A 12,826-nucleotide genomic window follows, 5' to 3' on the forward strand; every position below is an offset into this window, starting at 1 on the left:
AGAAGTGAGGGGGCCTTGATTTGGAACAGGAAGTGACTAGACTGAAAGTGTCATTAAAGTGTCTAGTCATTCATGTGTGCCACCTGAAAAGTAAACAATTGGACTTTTCCCTCTGCAGAAGGAAAAAAAACATTCACTAGGGGGGTGTCTGAAAGTGTCATTTCCACCTGTGTCTGTTCATCAAAAATTGATCAACTAGTAAGAGCTGTTCATCAGAAATACAGCCCCACAAGTTGTGAAGAGGCTGGGTAAAGTTGTGTGTGCTGAAATTCTTGGATACCATACGCCTGAAGAAGGGTAGTTTTGTCACTCGGGAATTAAAGAAGAAACTAAATAAAACAAGCAGACAGATCATTTCAGTTATCGATTAGCATCAGAGAGATAGAGCTCAAGTGGAAGGAAAACTAGCCACCAGTGTATCTCCAGGACCATTGCTCTATGGCACTATGGGAAAATGAACCAAATGAGCTTGACTGGCTGAATCATATCCTCTCATATGTGGCCCCTCTGTTGTTCTGTTTTATGTATAAAAGTCAAAAGATCTCTTCAAATTTCTTTGATCACATTTAAAGACTCCCCACAAAAACTAACATTCATTTTACTTGTACCACGTGTTGAGTGAGTTGATGTGACAGCTGCAGATTATATTTTGTAAATGTCAACGAATTTTTTACATTAGTGTGTTAAACTGTGAATTAAAATTAACTGTGTACTTAAGACATTATACATACAACTTACTAAAATATCTTAAATGTAGCCCCCTACCAAAGACGTTCAGTGATAATGGCCAAAACAAAGACACTGTTTTGTAAAACACAATGTAACCTCTGCTGTTAACATGTCATTATTTTAATGTTGTGCGATACTGTTTATAAATACAGTAAGAAAAAATTTGTAGCTGATGAATGATGAATAGATAGAACTTAAATTATGGCCTCTGTACAGTTGTCTTACTTCTAGTTTAAAACTGTACTTTTATTATAAAGCAGAAAAAAATAAAGCAGAACAAAATACTGTCAAGTTCCAAAAAATAATCCCAATGTTCTCAACGCAAATCCCCATTCAATTTTCATTACTGCCACATTCTGGGAGAGTGGCTCATGAGTGGGTCGATCTACAATAATCAGGAGAACTCTCCCAGCACTTACCCATGCAGTGTTCTAACCTGGTGAAACACATGTGCCCCCACTCCCCAGAGATACCTTTGCTTCCAGTAGAATAAGCTACTTTTTACAGGCAAGTTTACCAATTTTCTGCAAGCCTCTAAAGACAGGGAACTGGGTTCTTTAATGTAAAAGCAGCCACTCCGCCTTTTCTGAAGGAGCCCCAGTCTTAAAACAGCTGTCTACAGTCTCACTTTCACCACGCAGCACAATCACAGCAGGAGGATACGGTTTTACAAGGGGAGGGCAAGTGTCAAATTAAATATGCCTGCCTGCAGTCAAGACACACTAGCCTCAGGGAGAGTACCCATCCAAAACCATAACCCCCTGTAAAACTAAATATACGAACTTTTGAAACAGTTCTTTCGTCTAAAAAGACCTGCCACAACCACAGCCTGTCTGCTTTGAAACTACTGCCGTATTTTGATTCCCCATCGATACCTGGGGCGATATTTAACAAATAAACAGTTTTTGGTTTGTAACAAAATATTCTGCCTGACACAGACCTCAAAGATATGGATTATTACAATTTTACTTGGATAGAAGGGACGAGGTGATTAAAGAGAAGGCTGACTGTGCAATACTAAATTGTGATCATTTGTGTCATCACTACAGAGATATTGGGGATCTACATTTACAGGTGTCAACTGTCCCTCAGTTTTAAAATGTCAAATCTATATTCCTATATGAATATGAACTCTTCAAGTAATAATAAATTACATTTATATACAGTAGTACCGTTGATCCCAAATGATCCTAAAGCACCTATTACTGAAGGAGAGCATCCACCTGGGTGATGTGAGGCAGGTATTCAACTCCAGCAGTCTCACAAAACAGCACATCAGATAGATAAGCGAGAAACTGCTTCATCAGTAGAATCAAGACAGAACATTTGGAAGGACAGATTGTGCACAGCCACTGCATGCCACAGCATTTTTATCACTCGGCAGTCAAGATTTCAGGTCAACGTCTCATCTGAAGAAAGTTCCTGTATCCCAGTTCACAAGTTTAAGGTAAGTGGTTTGGAACTCCAGAGCATAGTTACAAATATTATCTTGAAGAGACAGATGCAGAGCGGAAACTAAACTGAAACTTTAAATAAAAAAATAGGCTATCATAGTGAAAATACAATTTTTTTAAAAATCATTTGCTACGAAGAAAAAAATGTCTACTTTGTTCTGTGTCAGTTTAACTTGAATCCAAAGGTTAAGAAAATTGCATGCTTACTGAATTATCCAACTCATATATAGTAATTAAGTTGCATTCCTTGGCCAATAACTGTTAAAAATAGACATAGACTTTTGAGTTTTTATGACTCTTACTAAAAAGATGAAGTTTCCTTTACATTTTTTGGGTCATTCGTGTGTTTATAATTTGAAGTGACTGATGTCCACGTGTGTGCAAAAGGTTACTTTTTTAATTTCAACAATCCCATTAACATTACTATGTTAATTTCTGGAGACTGCACAGCATGTGAAGACACCGATAAAGGAATTTAAAAAGACTAAAGGAAAAAAATCTATTTTAATACAGGCTAGTTATTGATCATACAGCAGTATTAATCTTAGTTTAAATTCATTCTATCATTTTGTGGGTTAAAACAAAAATTGTTTGGATAGCATACTTAAGGGAAAGATAGCACAAGATCCTCTGTCTTTACCGAAATGTTTACCACAGTTTTAGAAGCAATACTGCAGGAAAATTGACTTTAAGGGAACTTGCATAGTACTATCTGCTCAGATATACAGATATACAATGAATTACACTGCATCTGCAAATGGCTTACCAACTTATAAACTTAACTTATTTTTGTGATAATAGTAGTATGCTGAAAGGCTAAGAAAGTATGTTAAATAACATGCTTTAGTCCCAAGAAGATGATAAAATACATATTTATGTCCATAACTGTAATATTACAAAACGATTACATTTAGGGTTTATTTTTTTAAAAAGTATTTTAGAATACAAATACTTTCATTTATGAAGTTTCATAAAAATTCCTAAAAGATTCTTATGAAGTTGTATGAAACTCAATCAAATGTACTTATGGACAGAAATGAAGGTTGAGAGGAACATACCAGAGTGATGAAAAAGTCTCTGAATTTACCAATGTTTTAACATACTGGCATTAATTATTGTTTCCATGAGCTGACATTCAGTGTTCTTAAAATGTTTACATGATAAGCCACTTCAGATTGAAGCTGCAGAGGAGTTGTCTGGTAATTCATGCAAACCAATAAATGTTAAGCAACATTAACAAAAAAAACACACTATTTAATGATTTAATGATTTAATGATTTAATGATTAAACTGTACATCTTCTAAACAACTATATTTGAAAGAAATGTCCCTTCAGACAGCCTATTGGAGCCGATGCAGTAGAAAAAGTCTCATGCCCCCCCCCCCCCCCCCATAACCCTCCAAAGTCCAATCTATCCAACCTCACCCCTTCAGAAAATAGTTTTCACTAACCCTCTTTGACTAAATACCCAGTAGTTTGGGTCTTTTGAAGAAAAAAAAACTGAGAGGGACAAGGCAGATGTCCAAGGAAGCTTCCACACAAAGGAGAAAGGGTGGGGGAAAAATTCCCCTCGTCTTTAATAACAAATCCCTCCAAAACAAGTGATTGATATGATCCTCACATAGCTGCCTCGGCTTTGAGACAACACTCCACCCCCCTACCCTTCCAGCTTTCTCTTTCTCAGCACCCCCCCTTTTCTCCCTTTCCCCTTTCCAAAAGACCACCCTCCCCTGTGGGAACCACGCTCTCAGAAACTAACCCCCCGAGACCCCCTTGGGTTCTATTGAGTGAGAAGCTCTTCTCTGATCTCTCTCGGCTTTGTGCGACTGGCTTGACAGGTCCAGAGCAAACAAACAAAATGAATACTAACATGCCTTTGTGTCCACTCCGATGAGGAGTACTTAAAAAGTGGGGTGAGGTGGGGGGGGGGGAATGGGACTCACACAGCATGCCGCCTAGGAGTCTGATCCCCTCGCAGTTCGCAGCCCCCACCCCCAGTCTCAGCATCTATTCCCACAATTGCTCCCAAGAATAAAGACTCCCATTCATTCCCCAGTTAGAAACATAGGATTATGGGAGCAGGGGATCCTCTCAAGGTGTGGCAGGACTGATGCTCTGTTTTGCACTGAGCCCCACATTAAAACTGCTCTGTCAAGGTAGTGTGAAGAGTGAATGCTTTTGGACTATTACAAATAACCTCTTGGGACAAATCCCAGACAGTCCTATCTACCCACTTTCCAAGTGTTCTATTACTTTATTCAAACCTCCACTACAGTTGCTGGTTCCTGTGGTACACCATAGTACCAGGGGGGAAGTTGAGGTAAAATACTTCAATTAAAACACATCATTCAAAAGAAAAGTATATCCTGTCAAATAAATCACTCACCATGTACGTGCACAAAATCTGCCCACACATTTAAGTATCCAAAGAGACTTCCAAAAGAAAACCTTTTTAAAGCTTATGAGAACTTTATTAAATATAGAAAAATAGGAAACAATGTTGACAGTGGACAGTGAACAGGTTGTTTGCTTCATCCAAGAATCATTGTTGCTTGATTTAAGGAGGGTTTTAGGAGACTTGAAAGGATACCAAGAATAGAGACCATCTGTTATTTCATTGGATTACAAGACAATCATTTAGTTGCACATGCACAACCACTGTAAATTTTAAAGCATGGAAACACACACACACCAACCTTAACCAATATCAAGGTGGCAAAAGTCAGATCTCTACTGTGTCCCTATTTTGGCTAATTAAGATAGACTCTACGTTTTAAAGTACTGAGTAAATCCATCCCTTGTTATACAGGAAATAAATTATTGAAGACTAAGTTGCAGGACTAGGTTTTACTCTTTGCAGTATATTTTGATAACATTAAAAAATCTTTGAAGAAAAGAATAGAGCAGCAAGGAAAATGGAAACACTGAATTATGCAAAAATCAGAATCAGTATCTTTATGATGGGAAGACATCACATCAGAGTCATTAATAAGATCATTAGAATAGGTTATTAAGAAAACTGCGCTGATTTTACAGATTTAAGCTTTACAATAAATCACACATTAGATTTCAAAGGGTTTGCAGGGTATTACAAACAATACACTTTTGTAATTGCTTCCATTACCTAAACACTTGCAAACACAATGTATATTTTTCAGTCTAATGTTACATTTTCACTAAATTGCCTCAATTCAGTTGTGATTATACCCTTTGGCTGTACTACTTGATTGTACCTTTTTGTTTCCAATACATCTATTTACTAATTGCCTCACACAGCTGCCTGAAAGAGTCTTATCTTTCACCTGTCATTTGACAGCTGCAGTTATGCAGCCAGCAAACCAATAAAGTCAAACACATCATTTAGCATTCTTCAATAAACATACTCTGAAAATATGGGCTAGTACACTCGTTTTAAAGTATTTCATAAAACAGTAACTTTAGATATGTGTTCAAGAGTAAAACTATGAGTTATTTGAATCCATACAAAATACCACCAAGGCAAATCAAACAAAGAGGCAAATTAAAAGTATTGAGTATTGTCAGACCTCAAGAAAACCAAGGCTCTTTCCTGCAAGGTGCAGTATTTAGTGCTCTTTAGATAATTAAAAACTTTTGAGATTAATTTATTTTCTTAGAAGAATTTTATTAGAATTTCTCGATTTTAAACAGTGGTTATTTAAAATTTTAATTGCACCTCAAAGTGTTGAAACATGATTTTTTTCCCTACCTCTTTAAATTATTAGTCATTTCTGCTCTATATTTGTAGTGAGCTGTATCCCAGAGTTTTCAGCTCACAGAAACATGTTTTCTGACTTACAGGAAAATGAAAACTTTCCGGCAATTTGAAGAGGTCTGGTCTTTCTGACATTACAGAAAAGGAAACGTTTTAAAGGTTCTGGGTTATTCCTGTCAGTGAAAATGCTTGAGGCACTGTAATTGTGGGCATAAAAAAATGCAACAAAGTAAAAAAAAACAAAACAAATCAATTCCTGCAAGGCATACAGTCTGACTGCAATAGCACTACAGGAAGAAATTTTCTGCAAATAAGTTTATGAATTAATAAGATTGGTTTTCTTAATATTCTTCAATACAAAAGTAGAAAATATATTTTTTGTAAATGCAGATTCACAATGTAGTCCTCTTCAACAGAAATTGTACTCATACTTATTAACTTTTTAAAATATCTGTACTACTGACCTTAGTTCTTTAATTCTTCACTTGCAAAATATACTATATACTGTACTGTATACACAAACTTTGAAAGTGACAAAACCTTTTATGCAACACAATTATCAAGAATATAAAAACCTAGGAAATCATTTTCAAGTATTTTGTTTTTTCTCAGAAGGGAAAAACAAGAAAATAAATCATCCATTATATATACCTTAATAGAAAATGCAAGTTATTCCAACTAAAATTTCACTGAGGTTGATGATTTGTAGACTAACAAATATTTCTTACAATCATAATCATGTAAGATTATGAAACTGAAATCTCAGTGTGTTTTGCCTGATTACAGGCAGATCCTGCCAGGATTGCTGTGAGGAATTTTGGGAAATCTCTTACCTTCCTGGATGAGTCACCTCTGACATTCTTTGTGAACTGCAAAGCAATTAAAAAAAAAAGTCAACATTTGCTGTGGTTTGCAAAGAGTTGCTAAGTGACCTAACCTCACCTGTTCAATTTATCACTAATGGTGCATAAACACAGAGAGAGATAAGACTCCATGGAAAAAGTGAATGTGTCCAAGGAAAAAAATAGAAATAAAGAATCTTCCAGCAAGCTTGTCCTTAACTTTAACAGAGGGAAACTTCACAATGTCATTGCCCATTTTTGGACAGGTTATGTTTTTAAAATGCATTTATTCCTTCACCCTCCCCAAGTGCTCAGATCAGTAATGTCAACAAAAATTAAACGTGGATTATGATCTTACAGTATAAGACTCGTCTGCATGCAGAGTTTGAGGTTAGCCACTCTGTTCATGTACACATGGTTGAATTTTACAGAAATGCCAACACTCAATCATATGGCATTCATACAACATAACCTTAAGAGGTTTAACTACTTTGATCACATAACATGTTAAATAGTTCTCCCCTGTTATTTATATAATGCCCCCTGTAAAGTGTGGCAATTCACCCTAGCTAACTGTACCACGTTATGTACTGCCAGACTGTGAGGTTAAAGAAGTCTGAAATTTCTGCAAATATGCAAAATGACCTTGATTTTCAGGAACACTGTTCCAATAATTCGGAACGGATTTTTGTGGAATGTTTAGCTGTTCAGAAAACATATGAGAAACTGCCCATTTAGTAGAAGCTGTCTCTTTTATCCCCTTTAGTTCTGTCAAAATTAGTTGGAAGAAAATCGGTTGCTATAGAAACCATCTTTCCATGACTGCAAAGGAGAAAACTCATGTGCATGGAGTAAGTGTGAAATCTCATGAACTGCAGCTCATATCAGGAATAAGGAAATATCTGGAATATCTCAATGAAAGCTTAAAATGAATCTGTTATAAGTAGAACATGTTATATTCTAGAAAAAAAACTGTGCTGTCTTGATTTCTTAAAAAAAATATGTTACTTGACTAGGTAAAAGAAATAATATTAAAAACTAACCATTTAATTTCTGTTCTCTTGACTTCAGCACTGAAACAAACTACAATCAACTGTAAAAACAGGGCAAAGATTACACTTCTCCAGAAAAGAGGTACTATTCATCTATTGTATATATTTACCAGCTTCTGACCACAGACCCCTGCCAATTGAGGAACCTCTGTAATCTTGTAGACAAGTGTGGTGAAAACATGCCAGATTACATTAACGAGTACTACAGAAAGTAAAAGGTTCTGTAACAGCAACTCCTATAATGTACCAAGATTTCCCCAGAATCTCTGCAAATAAGCAAACAGTCAACAGTGTTTGGATCCATTGTTTTGACAGACTTGTGACTGATTTTAGCTGATGGATACCCAACTAAATTTAAAAGCTATTTTTATGTCAATGGGTGAGACATTTTCTTCATTTATAATATAGCTTGTGAAAAGTACAGCACCCTGTGTAAAACAACAGGAGACATTAAATATTAAAAAGAACAATGAACCCATGGGTTTCTGATGTGAAGCGTAAAGAACTCCCACCAAACTCAACCCAATATCAGGAAAGAACATGTCGCTTTGTCTGAACATCTTGTCCTAGGGATAAACTGTGCCTGGAGTTTGTTACCTCACTGCTTATATTTAGCTCCTGACGCAGCTGAAGTCAATATTAGTCAGTCAATAAAATTGCTCCAAGCTACAGAGATGGCTTGGCGTGGGATACAGTGCTGTGTTTTACAAGGAAAAAGAAACCCAAGCAGGAAAGAAAGGAAGGCAGAAGGGTACAAGAGGAAAATCAATCTTTCATACTAGTTTGATATTCTTTTAAAATTGTTTGTACTTTAAGAAACAAATACTAATGTAGTACTGATATTAAATGTATAATAGCTATCTCTCAACTGCCTATTCATTTACAGGTACCTTCCCCACTATAACCATCCCTTTATGATACTTTACCTGATTTATTTTAAAACCTTTCTCTCCTTGATTTTTTCGAAATTAGCAGGATAGCTCTCCCTATACTTTTCACATCAAACATGTGTTAGCTATATGCAAATAATCATGTTCAGACCAACATTTCTTTTAAAGGCACAAAACACGACAGAACCGTTACTAACAAGATATGCCTCTCATGAAGTTAGTTAAAGATGATAAATCCTATAATCCTTTTAAAAAGTAAAACCATTATGCAAAAACATAGGACTTTCCTTATTGTAAAATCCTTCTGCTATTCAACATAATGGGGGATGACACAGTATCAGTGCTCTGCTGCGTTATGGGACATGATCAGCCTCGTTCTTGCCATTATGACAATATGGTCATATGTAAACACATTTAGAGGGCTCTCTCTTAAACTTTAACTGAAAGAATGCAGAGAGCCACTGGAGGATGGCTTAAACTAATAAAAGGGAACCCTTGGTTTCCCCCCTTAGTAACTAAACAATAGTGCCTTTGTGTGGCAGTGCACTTAGCTCAAAAATAGCTGGTTTTACTCTTCCTTGATATTGATCTTAGACTCCAGAGTACTTAGGAGAGCAGGGTCATAGAAATCACCTGCATATCACCTCAAAGGACGTCAGTATAACAGGGCTGTTGGCACTGAACAATTAATATTAAGCGCTAAAAAAAACTTGAACGTTTTAAGACCCTTCTATGCCGAGACAGAGTGAACCAGAAATCACAGGTTTGTTGTGGTTTTTTTACAATGGGATTAATTATTGATCTTTCAGATTATTAACAGAATTTGTCTTAAACAACCGGTCAAGCCTTACGGAAGGTAACTTTTATTGTACTCTCAACTTATGTATTCAAAAATAACACATGTCAAGCTGGATACAGCACTAAAAAGTTCTTATATCCTTCATGTTCATGGTGGGACAGAAAATAAAGTAAAGTCAAACAGTCACTGTTTGTATTTAGATAAATTCAGAGCAGATTACAATGAAATCCAAACAAAGCAGGAATCTAGAACATCCACACCATGTAGACTTTTGTGACATTATATGTTTTCAACATGATGATAATAATAATAATAATAATAATAATAATAATAATTGCTTACACTTATATAGCGCTTTTCTGGACATTCCACTCAAAGCGCTTTACAAGTAATGGGGACACCCCTCCACCACCACCAATGTGCAGCATCCACCTGGATGATGCGACGGCAGCCATAGTGTGCCAGAACGCTCACCACACATGAGGAGAGCAGAGTGATGTAGCCAATTCATAGAGGGGGATTATTATGATTGGTAAGGGGCAATGGGAAATTTGGCCAGGACACCGGGGTTGATGATGCTCGAATTTCATTTTTAATCGCACCTCACCTACTGTAGTTTCATTTTAGCAGAGAAAGTATTTCAGTTTCTGCTGTCTGTCATACTTCATCTGTTTAACTAAAACATTTTAGTAAAACTGGCATTTTCAGTAAAAACAGAGCCACAACCATAACTGATCCCACACTATAATGGTCACATTATAACAGGGTAGTGCTGTATGAGACAAAAATCATTAATAGTCTGAGTTGTAAAAGAGCAGAGCTAGGACAGAAAACCCCCTTCAGCAGTAAAACATATTTTTGTGTAGGATTTTGTATAAAAAAAGTGGCAAAACCAAAAATCATATACGCCTTGATACTCACTAAAAATATATTTTGCTGTCACTGAACATTCCGCAGCTGTTGTCTACAAGTACTATGTACTGTACAGTATGTTTATTTTAAAGGAATAAATATGAAAAGGCGAATATGTTTGATCACATTTAAACAAAGACTTCCTTAAAAAAACGACTCTGGTGATGGCAGTGAAATGATTCGCACTCTCCTTTTCGGTTTCTGAATTTAACTGGCAGCTTTTGTTTTCACCTGGGCACATGACAGGTCCCCCTCCCCTCCACAGAACGGGCAGCTCTGCATTCACCACAGTGTGGGTGAAAGGTCACGGCAAAGAAGCATTCCACAAAGTCTGTGGCACTCACACTGCAGTGTAAAAGGTTTCAGTCTCTCTAATCCTGCCAGCAATTCAAGGATTTGCAAGGACAGTCTGAGCCGTTCCCTTGCGGAATCGTTCAGATAACAGAACATTTATTTCTGTGTGTGGTCAGAGAGAACGGTCAGTGGATCAGTGAGGCTCTTTCAAAAATTCCACCACTGATTCCAATTTTTGGCTATACAGTATTTATTTCCCTCCAAAACTTATACTTTTAGACTGTTTATATAAGCACTTTCTTTATATAACAGCTATAAGTTGTTGATCAGCAGTGTTATATTAACTCCTGAGGAAACACTGAGCGTGTGGAAACCAGGCCAATCTTATCATTTTCCACTTTGCCCAAGATAAAGTACATTTTAGACACATTTGCAGATCTACAATATTGGCTGTACTTTCCATCAGAACACTTATTTATGTATCCACATATATGCTATCTTACGTTTTGTTTAATTGTTTTTGTTGTAACAAATTTGCACACACGGGAAGAGACCTTTATGACAGTTTCACCAACCATGAAAATGTTCAAGCAAAAAAAGTTGCCCCCTGGGGTTGTTTTGGAATAGTTTCAAACACTTCAAAACTGACGTCTACACCCCAGCATGCCAAAATTCAGACACCTTTGGTGTTGCACAAGTGTGTATACTAATGAACGTGTCATGTTCCAAATACCTTTCAAAACAATTAAATTAGGCTGCATTAAACAAGAAAATGGGTTTTATGCTAGAAAGCTGCCAAACAAGACAGTTTCAGTTTTAAAGGCATCCAACTTTGCAGATTCCTTGTTCTTTTAACTCTTTCAATGTAAAAGCCACAAACATGAATGTGATGAAAGATCCTTTTAATAGTCATTTGTAACAGTCATACAGAAATCTGCCGGTTGCTACCTTTTACAGATGAGAGAGGAGTGGGTTTTCCCTCAGCCTGAGCACCCACATGGTGTACTTTACGTATCAGTTGGCACTTACAAGTTGGAATAGACCATTTTTTTTTTACAGAGTGTATCCACATCTGTAGCTCATATCTCTACTCTGGTTGCTTATTCACAGACTCCATTCACAGAAAGCATCTCTCACAAACTTGACACCAGCAGAGCTACTACTATTTTTTTCCCACAGACATCACCCTTACAAGCAAAATTTTGTACATACACCGTAGCAGTCATTATGTGAAAACGACTGCAGCAATTCACAACGGCACCTCTAACCAAGAATCTCAAGTTATTGAGGTGTAATATGCAGAACTGCAAAAGCTTTGACACATCTCTACTACTGCTTTTTAGAAACCCAGAAAACATTATACTGCTGATGAAAGGCAAAGGTTATACATGTTTAATTTAAAAATAAAACAAGCTCCGACAAAACAACAGAGTACTCCTTCCTTCCTCCTCTGTCATATTAAAAATGACTACCTTCATCGACCCGCACCTTTCATTTTGGTAAAAGTCACCGCCCTCTCGGTCTTCTTTACATCTTCCTTTGATCAGAGTGTAAATGGAGAGCCCTGTGTCTGCCACTATTAATTACTTGCTTTTCAATTGGTGTTCTGAGGAAAGGCTTATCTGAAAAACGATCTGGGCCTGCTGACATCTCAGCGGCGGTGACAGGAACATCTTCGAGTGACAGCTGATTGACCTGATCACGTTTCACTGACAAACTCAATTGCACTTAAGTGAGATCTAGTGAAAGTCAATATGCCAACAGCCCCCTGGCACTACAGACAAATAGGACATATATAGTCAACCTCAACTTTACCGTCTTCGAGTTTTCATTTTCTGTAGTTTCAAACAAAATATACACAAGTGATATAGCCTGAATTATGAAGCAGAAACAAACCTTTTTTCCCCCCACCCATGGCATCTCTGTTAAATTACTATGTCAGCTTTCTTGAACAACATGGAGATACTAACAATAGGTTATACAGTACATAGTTATAGTTGTACTTACATTAATACTTATATTACTAATATTCAATAGTACATCCTTTAATTGAATATGTTAGAAATCCTAGAAAATAACATAATAACAAGATAAAATAACAAGAAAATAATAATCTGGAT

General features: G+C 36.6%; 1 protein-coding gene across 5 annotated transcripts in view; it reads right to left on the minus strand.

The window, feature by feature from the left end:
• The window catches only part of setbp1 (SET binding protein 1), a 101,071-nt gene that overhangs the window by 43,085 nt on the left and 45,160 nt on the right, over window positions 1-12,826 (minus strand). For 4 of the 5 annotated variants that reach the window (XM_088629580.1, XM_088629581.1, XM_088629582.1 and 1 more), the window contains one exon: window positions 6,751-6,786. The exons of the other annotated variant lie outside the window; for it this stretch is intronic. In XM_088629580.1, the coding sequence (XP_088485706.1) occupies window positions 6,751-6,786 (36 nt within the window). The remainder of the gene's footprint in view (window positions 1-6,750; window positions 6,787-12,826) is intronic. 5 annotated transcript variants of the gene reach the window in all.

Source organism: Lepisosteus platostomus, chromosome 4, assembly GCF_059453375.1.
Source record: "Lepisosteus platostomus isolate fLepPlt1 chromosome 4, fLepPlt1.hap1, whole genome shotgun sequence".
NCBI lineage: Eukaryota > Metazoa > Chordata > Actinopteri > Semionotiformes > Lepisosteidae > Lepisosteus > Lepisosteus platostomus.